General features: G+C 29.1%; 1 protein-coding gene across 7 annotated transcripts in view; it reads left to right on the top strand.

Moving 5' to 3' along the window:
• Positions 1-21,411, top strand: part of LOC103578637 (putative polypeptide N-acetylgalactosaminyltransferase 9) — a 295,869-nt gene that overhangs the window by 175,988 nt on the left and 98,470 nt on the right. For 6 of the 7 annotated variants that reach the window (XM_053741866.1, XM_053741872.1, XM_053741868.1 and 3 more), the window contains 2 exons: positions 5,403-6,381; positions 12,454-12,643. In XM_053741866.1, coding sequence (XP_053597841.1) covers positions 6,138-6,381; positions 12,454-12,643 — 434 coding nt within the window. In that variant the 5' untranslated portion in view covers positions 5,403-6,137. Of the gene's footprint in view, positions 1-2,084; positions 2,488-5,402; positions 6,382-12,453; positions 12,644-21,411 lie in introns of those variants that run through there. The other variant, XM_053741870.1, reaches the window with a different exon arrangement.

Genomic DNA, 21,411 nt, shown 5'->3' on the forward strand with positions numbered 1-21,411 from the left:
GCAATAATATTCTCTTTTATTTTATCAAGACTTGTTTTTCATTTAAATTAAGCAAAAACGTAAAAAAAAAAAAATAATAATAATAATAATAATAATAATAATAATAATAAGAAGAATTTTTTTTCCCAGAGATGAAAAGCGGACAAATGCTTCTGTTGACAGCTATAAAAATTATTCCACTTACAAAGCTAGATAAAAATAATAAAAAAAAGGATGAAAATGTAAAAAAGAATAAAAGTAAAAAATTCAAAAGTCGAGATATGAAACGAGAAAATTAATCATATATATAGGTTTACAGGTATACATATATATATATGTATATATATATATATATATACATATATATATATATATATATATATATATAAGTTGTTTTTGCAACATATGCCACTTCCAATTATCTTTCCAATCTTTCTGGCGAACCGCCACATTCAGTGGATCATGCAGATTTCAAATCCTCTATCCTGCTATACAACTACGTACGTTTATCCGCCTCCTGGGGCTCGTTCGAACCACTCTCGCTCTTTCACTGACTGTATTCTCACTCTGCAATCCCTTTACTTCAGATTTACCTGGATCCACGAATTTTATTCACTCACTCAACGTATTAAAACAATAACACCAAAGTATCCTTGGTGTATACTTGAATATTTATTAAATTTCTCTCTCGAAACTTTTAGAAGCGCTAACAGAAAAAAAAAAATTAAGCCTCAAATAATTAACAGAAAAATTTATATCTAAAGAAAAAGAGCCATTTGCTTTTCGTTAAAACTTGAAGTCAAATAAACTTTGATAAAGTACCCGGAGAAAAATACAATTTTTTTTTTTTTTTATTTAATTAAATTAATTTTATTAAGTTTCCTAAGTTGCAGTAAGACCTTTTATTATTTTATTCTTCCGACAGATCGTACGTAAACAGACATTCATAGACAAATTCTTATTCACAAAATGATCAAATTTAAAAAAAATCGCTAGTTATTAAAAGAAATATTCGAATAAATATAACTATCGAAAATGCAATAAAAAAAATGTCGAGTATTTAATTCAAGCTGAATATGCATATAAATGATTACTAACTCACGCATTATTCGCATTACACATTAAACATTAGTATTGCATTTATAATTAAATGCGAGTGTTGTATTTTAAACAAAACTAGACGGAAAAGCGTAAAGTAGCTTGGTGGCAAAGAGAAATGGTGGGGAAAACAACGAGGTGAGGTAAAACTTACATATAGTTATAATTATTTCATACTAACCACATTCATACATATGCATATTTTCATATATATATATATATATATCCGTATTTTCTAACTTGCTGTTATTCTGCATAAAACAACTATGATATTTTCAAGTACACGCTGTACTGGGTATATATTATATACATACATATGTGTTCATGCGATATATATAAATATATATATATATATATATATATATATATATATCGCATGAATACTATAACCATACGCGAAAACCTTAATGAGAGTTAAGTTTATTCGCATTCTTGCAAGCACGTGGTTGTTAAATTAGAATTCGTGACCTGATAAAACTTATATAAGCTTCCATTACTCCAGAATCATAAATAAAAAGAAAAGAAAAAAAATTAATCGGACTTTTTTTTCTCTTATACTATTAATAATTTTTTTCTCTTAATACTATTATTAAAGAATGGATATCATTCATGCAATACCTATGAGAAGATTTTTTATATAAATACTATACATGAGATATATAATTATTTTGATTTAGTTTTTATAAACGCTCGTAGTGTTTTAATATACTAATCTGCGAGTTTCATTTTCATTTTTTTACAACTAATCTTTGAAGCGGGTTCTTTAAATTTTTTTTTTAATTTTCAGACAATTACAAAATTTTCAGAAGTGGTAGTGACGATTCCAAAATTATTGAAAAGTGGTCCCAATTTTTTTAAATTTCCGAAATATTTCCGGTAGTTATACTTTTTTTCAATGGGTTTTTTCCAACCAGTTTAGTGACGATAATTTCTAAACTAAACTCATATTGTATGTATGTCATAAATTTTCTTTAATATTTTTATATATTATATTTTACTCTGATTGAAAAAATCTCTGTATTATGTATGAAGATGCAGCTTTGTATTAATTGATATATTAACATATAAATATACATTATTTGTAAGTATAAGATATTGATAGGTTTGATTATTTTGGTGGCTTTTGAGGTTAGTAATGTGATTGAATTTATGTCTTGGTTTTATAAAATTGTTAACCAATCTAATTTTCATATTGCACTGTGAAAAATTGGGAGTGAATTCTGAGCGAAAAATTATTTCGCATGCGTAGTAAATAGAAAGTTTTTTTTTGTTGCATTTCATTGCGTTCTCGGTAAAATTTTTTGCAGTGCGTGTATAGAGTGCGATGAAGTGAGAATATGTCACGAAAAGTGTTGTTCAACGAAAATGTGACGCTAATATACACAAGCTTATTTGATCATTTTAGCTCTGGTAACTATAGTAGTCATAAACTATGTGTTATAATATTTCTAAATATTCGTTTTATGACTCACCGATTCTACTCTCTTAAATGAATCAATGAAAAGTACTTCAATCAGCGAATATTCACTGATTTGCACTTTTTTTCACTGATTCATTTTAAGAGAGCAATTCTACAATTTTTACAACTTCTGTCCGTCTATCTGTGTGTATGTATATCCTCTTATAACTTGAAAACGGCTTGATTGATTATGATGAAACTTGGGGTAGAGTGAGAACATATGAAATCTTGCAAATCATAGGCGATATGTATTATGTCGATAAACAGTACGCTGACCATAAAAACAATTAAATTTTACAAATCGCTGTTTTTACTTGTTTTTGAACACCATCTTGAATAAGCATCTGATAGCCATTTGTTTCTATATTGACAAATTACGAATCTCAAATATTGGACAATTCCTTACATTTATAAGAATCTATTACTATGGATATTAATGTCAAAATCCTACATCGAGGGGGTTCGCGGGAGCATCAAAGATAATAATATTCCCAGTTTAGGGAGGTTGTGGTGGGATCAAAGATAAAAAAGTTCAGTTTTAGAACTACAATACTTACAGGCTTGGACCCTGGTACAAATATCTTTTACACTTACAATCATCTACCATTACTGGTATTTTTCAGAAAATGAACTCCAAGGGGGGTCGTGGTGGCACGAAAGATGAAAATACTCCTGTTGTTTTATTAGACCTACAGAATTGATCTTTGGCACACATATTCTTTACTAATTCGCCATTACTGATTTTTTTTTCAAAAACCCAACTCCGAAAGGGGTCGCGGCTGTATCGAAGATAAAAATATTTCCATTTTATAACTATAAGACCTGGAGATTTGAAATTTGGTACATAAGTTCCTTACACTCATGAGAATTCACCATTACTAGTATTTTGCCGAAAATTGACTGCGAGGAACATCTCGGATGGGTCAGAAATACCGAAATTTCTGTTATTTAACTTTAATATCTATAGACTTGGACTTTGGTACTATTTTTTCTTATATACACTTACAAAAACCCACCATTACTGGTATTTTTTTAAAAATTAACTTCGAAGGTGGTGCAGCAGGGTCAAAAATGAAAATGGTTACGATTTTAACTTTAAGACTTATAAACTTGAATCTTGTAAAAAAGGTTCTTTACACATATAAATAAATCTAACATTATTGGTATTTTTTCGATAATCAACTAAGAGGTGATTTTTGTTCGAATTTTCGACAACAATATAAATGTCTCATAATCTACTAGACGAAGCAACGGGTGACAACTTGTATATATATATATATATATATATACATATTTAAATAAAAATAAAAATATCAAGAATACGTTTTAGCTGATATTAACTCGAAATTCGTGTCCATAATAAAATGCTGGATAAAAACAACACATTGTGTTTTAGTCACTGTCGTCAAAAAATGTCCTTAGCTTATAAATAGTATATTACTACCCTAGGCCAGAACGTTGGATTTTCTGACGCATCTATATTCCATGTGTCAGGGTATCCAACATTCTGGCCGTGGGTTGTGTACTATTTTTCTTGATCTCCAACCGAAAGTAAGGAAATACGGATGCAGGCGGGGGGAGGGGGTGGCCCGCCTGACTTTTGCAAAACCGAGGCGAAGCCGAGGTTTTGCTGGTCGGGGGTGGGCTAAAAAAAAAAAAATCTGAAAAATAATTGATCCTGCAGGCCATCCCTGGAGCTTAGACAGTGCCCCCCACTATTTAAAAAATTTCAATGGCTTACATCTCTCATAACCGTCTCAAACTTATGTTAATTAATTAAAAAAAAATTAAAACTTTAATCAAAAAAGGAAAAACGTAGTCGTAATTTCGTTAAGATATAGATTTAAAAAAAAAATTACTTGCAATTGATATCAATTGGAAGCTGAACGAAATTTGTAAAATAAATTTCAGAAAAATCTTCATGTCAACTTTATAATTCGAATTTTCAAAATTTTACAGACTAAAATTTATTTAACAAATCTCATTTAACTCCCAACTGATATCAATTGCAAGTCATTCTTTATAAATTGTAATACTTCGGTGAAATTACGACTACGTTCTTCTTTTTCCAACTAAGGTTTTTATTTTTTTTCAATTAATTAGTAAAATTTTCATATGGTTATAATAGTTGAAATCCATAGAAATTTTTTAAAAAGCGGGGGGTACAGTCTGAGAATGCCCTTAATATCACTCAGTAGTATTAACTCTTAAAAATTATAGTAATTATCACGATTTAAAATGATCTGTGTTGGTTATGTTGAGCTATCAGTACGCCAGCACTGTATACTATATCCTTTATAGTGTATTGTTCATGTGTGAGTACACTGAACAAACGCGCTTGTGAATATAGTTACACGACTGAGCCAGAAAAAAAAACGTAGTCCACTAGAGCGCGCTGTAATTCGTGTAAGCCACAAAAGTTGTTCTTTCTGGAGCAAAAAGCAGCCAGGAAGTCCGTACTTTCGGGTCGGGGATCAAGAAAAAATACTTACAATTAAAATATATCATATTTGCCTATTTATAGGCAAACCGAAAAAATGTTTCTTAAATACACTAGAAGCGCAATCTATTTCCCAAATTTATAATTTTGAATTCATCATTAAATTTTAAATAATTGGGCAGTAATTGCTTGAATTACTCAGCTTATAAAAGACACGGACATTATTAATCTCGGATAGACATTTTTTTTATAATTATTAAATCAACCCCTAAAAAAAACGAGTACTCTACACTCAATCTATGACCAGTTGATTCCCATTCATTTAATAGGTATAATTAAGCCCCTTATTTTTGTAATTAATTAAATTTATACAATAAATTTTTTTTTAATTCACTAATTAATTAATTTTTTTTTTTTTTGTTACAGATTAAGACTTCAGTTTAAAAATAAAATAACAACATAATTTTTGCCTATAAAAAGAAATAATAAGTGAGAAAAAAAAAGATATTATCTTTATATACTCGATAAATTTAAATAAAAAACTTTTTCATATCAATATCGACACATCGCATTAAACAGCACTTCTCTAGAAAGAAATTTTTTTTCGGATTTTTTTTTATTACCGTCGAAGACATAAATCTTCCAAAGCTATATAATAAGGTGCCATAAAGTTTTTTTGAATTGAAAAGTTGATAAAAAAAAAAAAAGGAGAGAAAGAGAGATCCTGAAATAGAATCAATTACATTTGTGATATTTTGACATATCCTGTTGAAGAAGAGAAAATGTATAAATTAAATTTATTTATAGACATTAAATTATAAATTTAAAACGGTTTGAAATAATTTTAATAAATTGAAGATATAAATTCAAATATATATTTATAGAAATTATCGTAAGAGTTTTTTTTTATTGAATTGGAATACGTTTTGAGTGACGAATAAAAATTCAAATAACTGGGACAAAATGTTGCTGAGATAACGCCGAGCGTCCGGCTTTGGAATTAGTAAAAAAGTGCCGACGCCGGCGAATTCACGGGTAAAAAATATATAGGTATATCTATATATATTTGTAGAATGTAAACTGAATAAATACAAAAAGTAGAGTACTGAAAAAAGTAAAATTAATAAAATAAAATATAAAAACAAAATAATAGTAATAATAATGGCGGCCTTTCCACGTCGACGATCGCTATGGCTAAAAGCAGCTGTACTGGGGACAACTGTTTGGCTGACAATTTGTTTTCTACTTTACACTGAAGACAGAACTGCACCGGATGTCCAGGTTTTAGCGCCATCGGGAGTTGCCGCACCGCAAATCGCTAATGATTTAGTTCCAGTTGTTAAACAAGAGACTGTTGCACCACTTAATAAACTCGAAATAAATCAAGCATCTGGTCCTGAACAAGGTAATTTATTTTCAAATAATTTTTTTTTTCTTTATTGTTTAAGTAACTAGCTGAATAAATCTCCAAACAAATGAAACATTTCATTAAAAGCATTTTCATAAGCCCATCATGAAAAGTTATTTCTATCTAAAAGTTTATGTAAAATTCTTAAAACTAAATTCTCTGATTTATAAAATATTTTATTTATCTACAAATCAACATTATTTATAATAAGGTGGATCACAAATCAAGGTTTCAAATTTAAAAATCCAAAAAAATACTCGTACGCTTTTGTTCACCGCGAAAAATTTATGGAGGGTCTATTACACTTATATTAGCTCAAAAAAAAATCTTGGATACCCTCCGTGCTCCGGAACCCAGTCAATCCACTCACGGATGTCAGTAGAGACATTTTTAACAATCCGAAAAAAATCCTTGTACACTTTTGTTCACTGCGAAAAAAATATGGGAAACTATTACACTCATATTAGCTCAGGAAAAAATCTTGGATACTATCTGATTTTTTTCTGAGTCAATATAAGCGTAATAGACCCTCTATAATTTTTTCGCGGTGAACAAAAGTGTATGAGTATTTTTTTTTTTTATTTTTAAATTTGAATGATTGATTTGTGTTGGTGGGACTTGGCCTCCGGTATCCAGAAGCAGTTTATTTTGTAATTTTTACAACATCCGGCACCTTATTTTACCGATAGGAATATTTTTCTCTGCTTTCTAGGAATTTGAAAACTCGTTGGCATTCAACGTTGGGAACTTCAAGTTCATAAGTTAAATTCCTAAAATTCGCAAACAAATTATTTCATTTAAAGAAATTTCGATTTTTTCAATCAATTTAATTTAAAATATAGATATTAACGAAATATATTTATCTAAACGTCAAATAATTCCTAACCTCACTAGTTTCTATCGCGCATAAGTAAAAGAGGGCGTACGGATATACCTACACTACATGACAACACTAATACATAATTGTATCTCCACTACAGCTCACACGAAGAATCCTGAAGAATTTGACGCACAAAGGATTAACTTTATTTACATAAGAATTTTTTTTAAGGCACATAGAAACAATTTTTATAATACTACAAAAATTATTACTATGATCATGTAGGGATAATTTCCATGCTATTATAGGATTTTTTACTATATCAACACAGAAATAATTCTTATGATAACAAAAAAAAACTTTCTGTATCATAGAATTTATTCCTATGTTGACATAGTAAAACCTTATATTAACGTATGAAAAATAACGATTTTTTTTCTGTGTACTGTTTTATGAAAACCATTGATTGAAAAAATTCTAATAAAACATATACATATAATTTATTTAAGGAATTTGTTGAATCAAATAAATGATCTAGTTGCATGAAATAGTATATTTATGCAATCTCTGCCTCAGAAGTTCAATTTAAGAGCGTCGGATGGCGGTGGAGTAACGACGAATTCCTAATGTCTATACTATATCACTTTATTATTTCATACAGCACTATAGTAGGAACCATTATTGCATGATTTATATTCTTATTGCACTAACTTACAAATATTATGGTTAGTTTTAGTTACGTACATATTTTAAAGAATGAAATTTTTTTTACCGACTGACGTAATGATATATAGCTATACACTAGAGGTTACTAGTGGGAACTCGTGAGGACTTGCGCGTTCTATGTACCACACATTAACCTCTGCTAATTTTGTCAAAAATGCAACATACTTGTAATGTTAGTTATTAATTAATTAGTGATAGTTTTTTCTATAAATTGAACTTCTAAATCGTTGAATATATAAAATGTTGCATGTTATTTGTCTGGTAAATGACAAGTTTGGCATGAGTCCTTTCCACAATTCGTCTCTATTTGGTTTGTTTCACAAGAGAACGAGTGAGGATATTAGTGCCCAAGGAAAACTCCTTGCTCGATCTCTTGTGACACAGCGTAATCTGACGGCTTATTCTGGAACCGACCCATGTCATGATGTGTTGCTTATCCGACTTACATCATAAATAGTTATTATTCAACGCATGCCTGATTTGCATGCTGTATGATGCCTGGATTGTGAACTCTAAATGGCTGTTTATTGACCGGTGCAAAGAAATTGAATTAAGTCAAAGTAGATTTCTTCGTTTTTCAGCGGTGTTGCAAAAAGTTAGTGTTATAATGAAATTTCACAACGCGTCTCAAGTATTTTCGACTGAACTCCATTTATTAAACATCATAAGAACTCGGTAAGCGGATTAAATTTTTTGGTCAAAATTTATGTTGAACGGCTAGTACACTAAATATAGTTACTTCAATTCATCATATGTAGAGTGCTGTACCACGTGATTGTTGTTGCATTGTTTTTATTAATAATTATTTAAATTAATAATTAAAACATTAAAGTGAATTTTAAATCAATTAAATATGAATTCTGAATTTTAGAGTCGATGGTTTGTTGTAATTTCGTGAGTGCACCGTGCCACTAAACAGCCATAGACTTCGCTTAGCAGATTTTCATTAATCGCGTAAATCGGGCAATTGTTGAATAAAATATAGTCCATAGTAGGACACTCAGACAGTCTTTGTCCCATACTATTATTAAACTTGTCATAAAGTCGATGGTTAGAGCAGAACCCTTTTCATGTCAGCAAAGTCTACACTGGACGGATTTATGTAAATGCAAGTGAATGGTAAAAAATTCATCGTATTTACGATCAAAACGTACTCTTATGTTTCTCTATTTGTATATTCTGATAATATCGTCAAAATCGTTTTTATTGTTACTTTTTTAAGTATATGTTCATTTTAATTTCTTGAAAGTTGCAACTGAGCTTAAAAGATTTAAGCTATCAATTAGATCGGAAATTTAATATAAAAATAACCCATTTATTGCTTTTAGTTGTTAAACTGCTTGAGAATTAAAGCTTTCACTTTTGAACTCTCGGAATCCTCCTAATCACAATTGCTTGCTTAAATTCATTTTCATTTCTGTTAAATGCAGCATTAAGAATTTAAGCCCTTTTAAACATGTTTGTACATATGTTTGTAAGAATACCAAAGTTTATTTTACGGAGAAATACGTATTCTGACTCTAGCGAAACTCGGTATTGCAATAGGCATAAAACCACAATTAAAATTAAATAAATTTAACTCTACATACATTCATGCATGTCAATAAAGTAAATAGGAAAATTTTTTATTATAACAGATGTACTGTCAACAATTGAGACCATAATCGCATAAATACTAATTAATAATTTTATAATTATAAAAAAGAATATTGCACGTATAATTTTAATATTTGTTGTCACTTGCACTCTTATTTCTATCTCATGATAACATGAGGTACAAGTGCGGAAAATAAACATTGCTATAGGATAAGTATGTAAGCACTGGAGACACCACTGAATTTGCTACAGTAAAATAGTATAAAGTTTTAGTCCCACAAGAAAACTTGGTATTGCTGTGGGAATTATACGAGGTTTCTTACAGTAAGAATACGTTTACTCACTATAGGAATACTGAATCGATAATACTTTGGATTCAGGGAAAAAAATATTTTTTTTTCAGTGTACCCTCAAGCTTTTCTATTCCCGAAACAAAATTTAGAATTTATATAAAGATTAAAATATAATATTTAGTATCAGAAGGCTCAAAATAGATACTATTTTAATGTTGAATGACAATGTACTTTGAACCCGTAATCGATACAAATATCTATTCAAAAATCGCTCAAAATTTTTCAGTTTCCTAAAAATTATTTGAAATTCTCTAAAAAATTTTTGATAAAAGAACTTACGTTATTTATAATAGTGTATGAGTTCATTTTACTTCTATTTTATTTAGTGGCTCGTTTTGCCCTAACGTCCATTGAATAATTTTTTTTTTTGTTTACAACTTAAGATTATAGAGCATCTGAGTCAAATATATGATTTTGTAAGTCATTGGGATGTATTCTATGAATTTGAGGCTGATTTGATTGCATGTAGATTGAATTGGTTCTGTAACATTTAAGCCGAAGACAGTTTAACCACGACATTTCAACCGTCGACGCTTTAACCTAGCGACATTTCAACTGAAAACGATGAAACCAAACAATATTCAAACATTTACACGAAAACTTATAAATTTTAACATATACAATATCATATCGCGTGCCAAAAAGTAAAAGGGCGTATACCAATGTATGCGCCCTTTTACCTTTGCAAAGGTAAAAGGGCGCATAAATTTTTTTTTCATCGCTAAGTGATTAGTAAACATTTTCTACGCTGGAAAATCGCATATTGTTTTCCCAAAGGTAAAAGGGCGTATGTCTTTAATTATGCGCCCTTTTAGCTTTAGGAATTTGAAAATTTTGTGACCAAAAGGTAAAAGGGCGTATAAATTTTTTTTCTAAAAAATTTATTAAAAAGCTTAGCCGAAGTCTAAAAATGAAAAAAAAAAAAAATGCTGCAAATTGTATGAATGTTATTTTATTTCACAGTTAATTATTAGAGTTTATAATAGTATTTTAAAATTCTTATACTAAATTGAGAAAAAAAAAAAAAAAGCAGAAATAACCGGTTCATTTAGGTACGATTTCTATACCCTCTTCCTCCGTGTCTGTCGCACGTACTTTGGATTTTTTTTTTTTTATATATTCTGATTCATGACGGATCCATAATCCAAAACACTGATTAAAGAAGAAGTCAATAAATTTTTATTTTTTATAGTCGTTATAAAAATTTTTTATTCAATTGAAAATTTGATATTTTCATTTTATTTTTTTTTTCAGTTATTTTATTTTTAATAAATTAAAAAAAAATGTAGGAGGAGTGTTTTTTCATCTAACTTGTCTTGTGAAATTATTTGTCAGTATTTTGTATTAAAACTAGAATTTTTTTTTATGCGCCCTTTTACCTTTAGGCACTACTTTTCAAAAAGTAAAAGGGCGTATGTCTTGAGATACGCCCTTTCAGCTCGAGGAAGCCCAAATTTTTTTTTTTGCAGATCTTTGCGTTTCGAAAAATTTCAGAGCTAATGGCAAAATAAAATTTTTTTATACGTCCTTTCAGCATAATTCCCTACTAAGCTGTAGCAATACGCCCTTTTACCTTTTGGAACGCGATATAAAAACGAAAAAATATCCGCGACAACACATATGCTTGAAATCGTACCTTGCTCTTTTTTCACATATTTTGGGTGGGTATTATTTTGGATAAAGGTCAACACATATGTGCGAAATCGTACTGTTCCCTTTTTTTTAGAGATTTTGGGTGAGTATTATTTTGGAAATAGGTCAACATATATGCTTAGAATGGTACAGTATCCATTTATCAAAAACCATGAATTATTTTTTCTTCGGATATTTTATCGCAGATATTTTGTCGCTAGGTTAAACTGTCGTTCGGTTGAAGTATCGCGGTTGAACTGTCGAGGTTGAACTGTCCGCAGTTTAATAGCCACGGCACCGATTGCGATTGAATTAACGTTTTTAAGCATTAAAATTGGTTCTATTTTTTGATGTTGGTTTATAATAGAGGTGAGTAGTTCCGGAAACATTCCGAATCAAACCTGGAACGTTTCCGGAGCGAAAAGGAACTAGTTCCTGGAATCATATCCGTGGAACTATTTAATGTTTTTAATTCTCATGAAGGTTCAGTATATAGAACGTATACATACAAAATATTCCAGTATACACAACATTATGCTATGCGACCTATAAGTTTAAGACACATTCACGGAGAACTATATTATTTCATACTAAGTAGAGAATGAATTATGATTGGTATTCAACTCCTAATTCCATAAAAATCACCAATCAAAAATTATTCTGCTGCTTGACTGCTTATTAGTAATGATGGCAGTGGCGGAAAAAAAAAAAAACTAGTGAGCATACTAAAGTGAATTTTGAGAAACGACCGGATACGTATCCGACAAAAGACATAATTCACAAAACTATACATGTCCGGAACTACCCACCTCTAGTTTACAAAAATATATTAATTAACTTTAAGTGTGGTGTTATAGCTAATCTCAACACATTTAGCAACTGTTTTGAATCGAAATGCGATATTAATTATCTAAATAATGAATATTAATGTTTGATTCACAGGTGCTGGAGTTCTAGCAGCACCCAAAGAACAAGATCCAGGTGAAATGGGTCGACCAGTTGTTCTTCCAACGAACCTAACTGCCGAGGTAAAGAAACTCGTGGATGATGGATGGATGAATAATGCATTTAATCAGTACGTGAGCGACTTGATATCAGTGCATCGATCTCTACCCGATCCACGAGACGAATGGTAAGACATTAATAATACCTATAACATTATGTATAAAAAAATCATGCTCCAAATTACTTTCCACTTTGCTATATTCTTTCTACATTAATATGTTTTAAATCTATGACATCCATCTAAAATAGTCCTGCGTCTAGACTACCAGCTAAATAATAGTTATAACTCATTAGAATAGTATTACCTACAGGCGGTACGTCTTGCGGGTATGAATTCCGCACTGCAACACGGTGCAAGTACTGGGGACTGTTAATTTACGGATATAACTTTATGCAGTTTAATTGGGAAGCTTGAAGTAGCAGCAACTACTAGCTAACCTGTTAGGTTTACCTCTTAAATTAACTCATTGGTGTATTAATTACTATTTACGCAATATTATCCGACATATTATCGAGACAGGTAACTGAACTTTGTAAGCGCCTGTTGCCGACACCATACACGTATACAATATTAGCTGCTTCTCTAGCAGACAAATAAAATTACTGACATTCCTCGGACATTCCGCACTTGCTTCTCACCCTTTTACAACAAATGCGTTGTCTAATTTTCCAGGAGGTCTGCTTACAATTTGATAATTAACAATTTTTTTTAAATTTATTTAATTCCACCATTTTGTGGTTTATATCGTTGTCTCTAACGAAGCTTCAAAGAAATTTTCTTTTTTCAACTTTTAGTGTGTCCGTAATGAAACACATAACATTGATATAAAATGGCCGATTTTTCTCCTTTTAAGGGATAAAATTTATTCTTCTAAATTTTAAGGGGGCTCGAATTGTATTGAGAAAAGAACTTATATTTTATGTTGGGACTTAAAATACTTATATCTTATAATCCCGCGGGAAATAGAAATGGTAAAAAACGATTTTTTGTGAATATATCTAAAACAACTGAACTAAGCAACTCTAAAATCTGATCAGCTTTAGAGTTTATTAAAACGCATTGATTGCCACCTTAACCATCAGGATCGGGTCATTTTTTTAAGAAGTATCTTGGAAAAAAGAAATGGTAAAAACGGTTTTTTGCAAATATCTTTGAAATAACTGAACCAAATGATTTCAAAATCTGATCACCTTTAGACTTTATTAAAACGGATCGATTGCCACTTCAAATATAAAAATTAAATCATTTGTCAATAAAATATTGTGGGAGAAAAAAACGGTAGAAAACGTTTTTTTCGAAAACAACGGCATAAAATAGTATTTTAAAGCTTAAAGAGCTTGAAAATGTATTCCTGACAATATTTTCGAGCTCAAGGAGCTCAAAATGAGCGGAAAGTTTTGGGGCTGGCCCGCTGGGTCAACCGATAGACCGAATTTTTTTTATTAATTTATCAAATCAGTGGGTCTTAATATTTTTTTTTTTCATTTATCTGGAAATGTACAGATGAGATTGGAAGAAGAAAAGGTTTAAAATATTAAAAACAATATTTTTTATCAGTGCAAATAAATGCAGCAAAATTTCATAATTACAAAAAATAAAAATTTTAAATTGTTTACTTTTATAACTTTTGTTTAATTAAACAAAAATAATTCCCTAGATGAATTCAAATGGAGCTAAAATAATTCTTATTCTTATCGGTTTTTTAACTCGTTAATATTTTCTGGGTGAAATGATAGTGAGTCACTTTATCCCACATAAAACAAAAGTTTTTAAATTTTCCGAGAAAAAAGTAACTGGGAACGTCAATTGTTCCTCGTAGCATTTTTTCTCTTACGTTTTTTTCAAGTAACATAAAAAGCTCGCACGTGTTATAAAATTTTCATGGCACTCATGTCTTTATTTTTTTTTTCCCGTATTTCTCTCTACTATACATACTCCATATTCTGCAACGTATGTAATTTTAGGCATTAAGTATATATACATTTAACTTGAACGAGTATAACTCACTAAAAGCGAGTTAATAAAATATTAACGAACAAGTAGCAAAACAAAAAAAGGAAATTAATAATAACAATATGAGAGCATACAACCTCCCACATACAATTTTAAGCGATTTTGTTCTCTACTTGTACTTAACATACACAAAGATGAAAACTTAAATATGTAAATGGTTAGGAACGCTTACATTTATATTAATAAGTTAATATTTTTCTTCTATATCTCGAGTCTCGCAATCTACCCTCTTATATTAAAATATATATTATTAGGGGAAAGAAAATTAAACATTCAAAAGTTTTGAGTATCAAAACATTATTTTATTTGAATGATCGTCACGTCTAAGCTGTTGATTTCACAAAAAAAAAATTCATGTAAAGTATTTTACAGGATATTCAATTCTCTACCATAAAAAGTCTAGAGAAATATTATCATAGGAGTATAAATTGAAAAGATATGATCATTTAAATCTGTAGTTAATAGAGATATCAATTTTCAGCTTATTCAAAGCTTTAAACATTCATAATTTTTTTTTTGTTTTTTTTTCCACTATTTTAAAAATTATGCAGAGTCGATTCTCTTTCAAAATCACTTCTGAATTTTTTTTCATTTTTTTTTTTTTTATAATAAATCACTGTTGTCAAAACTGGCGGTTTTATATGCAAACAAACACATATTGCAGCCATTTTTTATTGAATATTGTTGTTATATTCCACGGAACAGCAGCAGCGGCATGACAATTTCTATGAAAAAAACATGGTTGATTCAAATTGAAAAAAAAAAAAATAGTATATTACACACCTAGGAATGCAGTTGGGACATTACAACCCACGTGTGTAATTACCTACCCGAGCCAAAGGCGAAGGTGGCAAACACGCGGATCGGGACGTCCTGAAAGTTTCAATTTTTGCCTCTGTTTATGAAAAGAATGGCGCATGTGCTAATTTTTATGATTTGTTTTCTCATAAAAAGAAAGAATAATTTTCTTCCCTCTAAACAGTGCAGGAATTTAAACTTTTGGTGCCAATCTGCCATCCTCGCTTTCGGCTTGAATATACACTTATACCCGCATGTTGAGATGTCTTACTTTTCTCCCTTGGTGTGTAATATACTATTTTTTTTAATTCTTTAGCTGCATTTTAACGTAGTTTTTTTCTGCCAAGATAATAATATAAAAGCAATGGGCAGTTTTAAAATACCATGTTATTTTAACCGAATATAATAATAAGAAAAATATGATAATATGTATATATATATATATATTTATATAACAACGAGTAGGATATAGTAATTATCACGTATACACATAATCTGAACGAGTGATGCAACGACGAGTAGTTATAGTACAAGTGCTGGCAGACGGTGATGTTTTTGAGTAGTAGCAAACTCATTAACTAGAATTGAGATATACTGTATTATATAGAATGGGGTTGAGATGATGTAGCATGATGTTGATGTGCTCGTTTGGCTGCCTCCATGCAACCTAACTCTCTCTATTTAACTCTCTGGCTCCTGTTTCTCACTATTACCTTACTATGTACTGCACACTGTACTATTATATACACATAGACAAAACAATCAGACGTTGAATAGACCGAGTGTGGGTTTGACAAACTTCGTATTATATATATACCGTGCAGTATTCGCTTGTATACTCGAGAATTATTATCAGTTTGTATAAAGGGCTTATGATTGAGAGAGAGAAACAGCCGTGAAACAGATTTACTTGACAAACATATTATGTAATGATTTTTATTAATAATTATTATAGACGGAATTAATTAGTTTGATGTTATTGATTCAGTTTATGTATAACACATATTTATTTTCTTTTCATACCAAGAGTTCATTAACCCACGCTTTCCAACTTGTAAATTTTATTTTATTCAATATTTAGAAGATTAGAAAATATAATCTTGTAAGCAAAGTGGTTCAAACTAATCATTGATAAGAAAGAACTGGTTTTTGCAAATAGAACATTTAAAACTACTTTATTTTTTTACTTTGTATTTTGATAGACAGAATACAGATTTTCGAAAATTTGAAAGTTATAAATCGATAGCGAATAAGTTCAATTTAAGACTTAATTACTTTAAGATCTAAACTAAAAATATTTTTAACTTCCCGTAAAGAAAATTGAAAATTCTCGAAAATTCAATATTTAGAACCTCTAAAAAATTAAAATTGATCGGTAGAGCGAGTTTGGAGATAATCCAAAAATAAAATTTTTTCAAAAATGTTTTTCTCGGATAGCTTGTAATGTGCTCGATGGATTGATTTCAAAATCTAATCGGGTCTAAAACTTTATAAGCCGCGTTGAATGCCACCTCAACCATCAAAATCGGTTTATTCAAGAGATATTGTTGGAGAAAACAATAGTAAAAAACGTTGTTTTTTTTTTTTTTTTTTTTTTTTTTTTTTTTTTTTTTTCAAATATCTTTAAAATGATCTAATCGTTTCCTAAATTTAATTAGCCTGAAAACTCAATAAAACGCACTGATTGTTACAATGAACATCAAAATCCGTTAATTAATTTAAAAGATATCAACGAGAAAGAGTTAAAAAAATAACATTTTATGTCATTTTCCCCGAATAAATTATCATATAATGTACTATAACGTGTTTGAGAATAACTAATAATGAGTGATTAATGACATTATAATTAATTAATAATCAGATTTCATGTTGATGAAAACAAATAACTTTTTCATTTTATTTTATTTTGTTTTTTTTTTTTTCGAATTCTTGACTGGAAGTCGTTATTTTGAGATAGATAGAAAATTATTATGAAAATTTACTCATGCAAATGATGAATATGTATACAGTGTATATTTATTTATGAGTAGAAATGAGAATAAATAATAACTTGTAAACCGTAGTATTTCATTTATTGAGATAGGATGGGATGAAAATGTGGTATTTCATAAGTTTGGTTTTAAAATTGTTGAAAAACGGAAGTTCCGGGTCTGTGTTCAACTATAAACTCGAGTAATAGTACTATAGGTTTTGAACAAGTGACGTAGATGGTACAATTGTTGGATAGAGGAATCCGTATCCTATTGTGTGGCTGAAACGATTTTCCCTAGTGCATTGTTAAAATCACAACTTTTTATAACTAGAAATAATAATAAATAGAGCATGAGGAATCGTTAATATTGTTTATCGTGACAGAGTGTTTGACCTATTCTATTATCCAGTTAGTAGTTATGCGTCGGTATATTTGCAGAGCTTTTGCTTCTAGATACACAGATGAGTCAACAGAAATGTCCGAAAGCTATAACACGGGAGGGGATATTCCGGGTGTCTGTTGAGTGTGTGTAGTTTACTGTGAGGATAAATCAACACAACAGGTCTTAGCTTTCTACCATTCGCTAAATAAATATATACATTTAGTTACGTTTATTTATTTCTCGCAAATTTACGCTTAAGAAAATTATCCAACGTTTAATTTACATTTTTTTTTCCTTTTTAAATTCATTCAAATTTTTGATTTAATATCTTTGATTTTATTTGAAATACGAGTTCTGTTTCTACTTAAAAATGTGATCCGACTTTTAGAAATATTTGCAAAAAATTATTTATCGAATTATTTTTTTTTTGTAATATATTTTTGGGAATTAAGTTAATCAATTTTTTTAAATTCTTAGACAATTTCTACTGACACTTTGAAAGTTCATATTTTCTATTTATTGTAAGCAATTTGAAAAAAAACTAATAAGGAACTTTTTTGTGTGAAATTTTATTTACTAAAAATTATTTAAAATTTTCAATATTTAGCTTCACTAGTGTAAAGTTCAAAAAATACAAAATTTTTATTAACGTTTGAACTTAACAGGGGTTCGCACTTTTCTCTCTATTACACTCAAGACCACGAACGGTACTATCTTTGTTGCACTTGTGCAATAAATAGAAACTTTGGCCGAGTTTTTCTCTTAAACAAACGGATATTATGAAACAATCAAAGCGCACTTCGCTAGATTAGACAGTAATGCATCAAAGTGAGGTTTGTGTTTTGTATTTAGAGAAGGCAAATGGCTTTAAAATTCTAGTTAGACTATTAAAAATAAAATAAAAATATATTTATATTGTAAACGGTGGCGTTTTTTTTACACCGCTTTCGGTGTTGAAATTTGACACCGCTGATTTTGACACCTACACCGCTTGGACTTACCCCGGTGATTTTTTACAGTGTAACGCAATAAACACATACATTTGTGCTTGAAATTTCATTACTAATTTCATATAGAATTTAAAATACACGTTTTTGAATTTTCAAATCAGCACTTTGGATTTTCAAATACTTCGTTTTGGATTTTTAAATACAATTTTTTTAATATTCAAATATTTTGTTTTTAATTTTCAAACACTTTCTTTTTAATTTTCAAATAGATGTATTTGAAAATCTGAAGCGTTTATTTGAAAATTCAAACGCGTGTATTTTAAATTCTATACGATCGTTACAATGAAATTTCGAACACAATTGTATGTGTTTATTGCGTTATATACAATGTTTTAAAAATTCAAACAATTTTTTAACAGTGTATGGTTACATGGAAATTAATGACTATTAGATATGTAAAGTAACATAATAGTAAAATAATTTATAAAACTGATTTATCATTTGCAGTCTAAATAAATTTAAAATATAAATATAAATATACCTTTCAATTTTTGAGGTTATATATATAAATATTCAAATATAATATAAATTTAATTAATTAAATTAATATAAATTGATTTTTACATCATTTTCACAATTGAAATATACAGCAGTTGTATTAGATTGATCATTAGGTAAATAATCAGTAAGGTTATAGATAGTTAACAAATTTTTAAAAAAACGAACTCGAATTGTTATATTTGAAAAAAGGCGCCAAAATGGATGTTTAATTAGGTTAGACGGCGGCGTGTGAGATGACGATTACAGAAAGTCGTATAGGGCTCACAGCTATCTAATAGATAGTTACAGGAACGATACGATATTTTTACCATAAGTATACGCATCGTTGTGGTAACAATCTACGAGTTGCTATACTTTAGATCGTTCGAGGAACAATATTTTGTTTCCCGTGTATTTGGTTGACATTAATATTTATCTTGCTACGATAATAAAATTATTTGGTAAAGTTAAGAAAATATTTATTTGATAGATAACTAAATTATTTTGTAGTGCCAACAAACTCAAATTTAAAAAATTATTAAAGCAAATTATCATTATGTTAACTCTAATAAATATTACTTAGACACAAAAAAATATATTTGTTTAGAATAAAAATATTTGAATATATATATTTGTTTGATGTTAATAAATATATATTAAAACCTAATGATTATTGATTTAAAAAGTTATGGTGCTAGGCAACAGTAGCGGGAGTAGTTCGGTGCTCATCACTAGATCGCGCCCACCTTTTGTAGTATCCCTGGTAAGAAACTTATTTCAGAGTTATTATATTCAAAACTTAAAGTATTTATGAGACGGATTCTCCGCTGATAATTAGCAGAGTAATGATAACCCTTTTTGATATTAATATAGGGGTATCCTGTATTACACTATGACATTAATGTTTAATTTAAATGTTTTCCTGAACAATTTTTGTCACAGTACATAAAAAAAGTACATGCCTAGGAAATAAATTATTTTTCTAAATCTGCATGTATTTAATTGTTAAATAAATATTCTGTCATTTTAAAATAATATTTAATTATTAGTAACAACTCATTCTCTGAGGCTCACTAATATATTTCATTATGCCTACTTTATAAACTCTACAGGTAATCAATTTGATTTTATGCTTTCTACTTAACGCATAATTATATTTACTAAATATTTTGTAGTCTCTAATAATTTGTTGGATTATAAAATATTTAGTTAACATAACCAAATATATGATTAGCAATGGGCAATCAAATTATTTTGTAGACATAACTAAAATTTAGTTGTCAGAAGAAAATTTTTTTCTCAGTTTAGGTATGTAATACACTATTTCATCGACACGAAAATCCTCTAATTTTTATGATGATTCAATATTTCACTAAAAATTTATTTCAAACTCAGTTTTATTGAAAAAACAAAAAAAAAATATCTTTATCACTTGTAAAAAAAATGTTTATCAAGTCAACAAAATGACGTAACTTCTCATTTAACTTTTGTTTAAAAACAGGCAAAAAAAAAATCTTCAAGATTCATCACCTCACCTCTCACTACCAACTTTCATTGACCTCAACAAATAAAAACTTAATTTTGTAATTTCAAAATTAAACATAACAATAAAAAAATATCGTATTAAATACCAGCGATAGCTTCCAGTCGGTAACATTTAACTGAAACGTACAAGATCAGAATGATAATACTTTCCATACATCCTACAGTCTGTCAAAGTTTCATTTTAATGAGGATTCTCTATAGAGAAAATATTTTTACCTCTTACTATGCTCTAGAGAAAGTGAGTTGCTAAACACATTTATAAATAAATAAATAAATAAATGTACATTTTTTCTACAATAAAAAAAATTTGAATTTTTTTTTACACTCAACATACTTAAGAGTGCATTTGAGTGTATATGCGTCGAGTGTCACCTCAGGTCACGCTATATCCTTACTTTTCCGGTAAGTTATAGCAGTGATTGCTGATAAATTCCGCGTTGGCATTAAATCGATTGAGAAAGCACAGGACTGACGACGGCAGAAGGATATTCAACCAGTTAAAATCTATGGTATACATAAAGAATATCAATAACAATAATAATAATGATGTTTAAATTAATGAAAAGTTTTCTAATTAACTAGTTTACGTAATTAACTGCACAAAAGTTGTTTTAAAAATTTATGTTCTTTTTAAATAAATTTGAAGTAGATTCTTTATTAGATGAATATATATGTTCATAAATATTCAATTTAT

The sequence above is a fragment of the Microplitis demolitor genome, chromosome 9 (assembly GCF_026212275.2).
Source record: "Microplitis demolitor isolate Queensland-Clemson2020A chromosome 9, iyMicDemo2.1a, whole genome shotgun sequence".
Lineage (NCBI taxonomy): Eukaryota > Metazoa > Arthropoda > Insecta > Hymenoptera > Braconidae > Microplitis > Microplitis demolitor.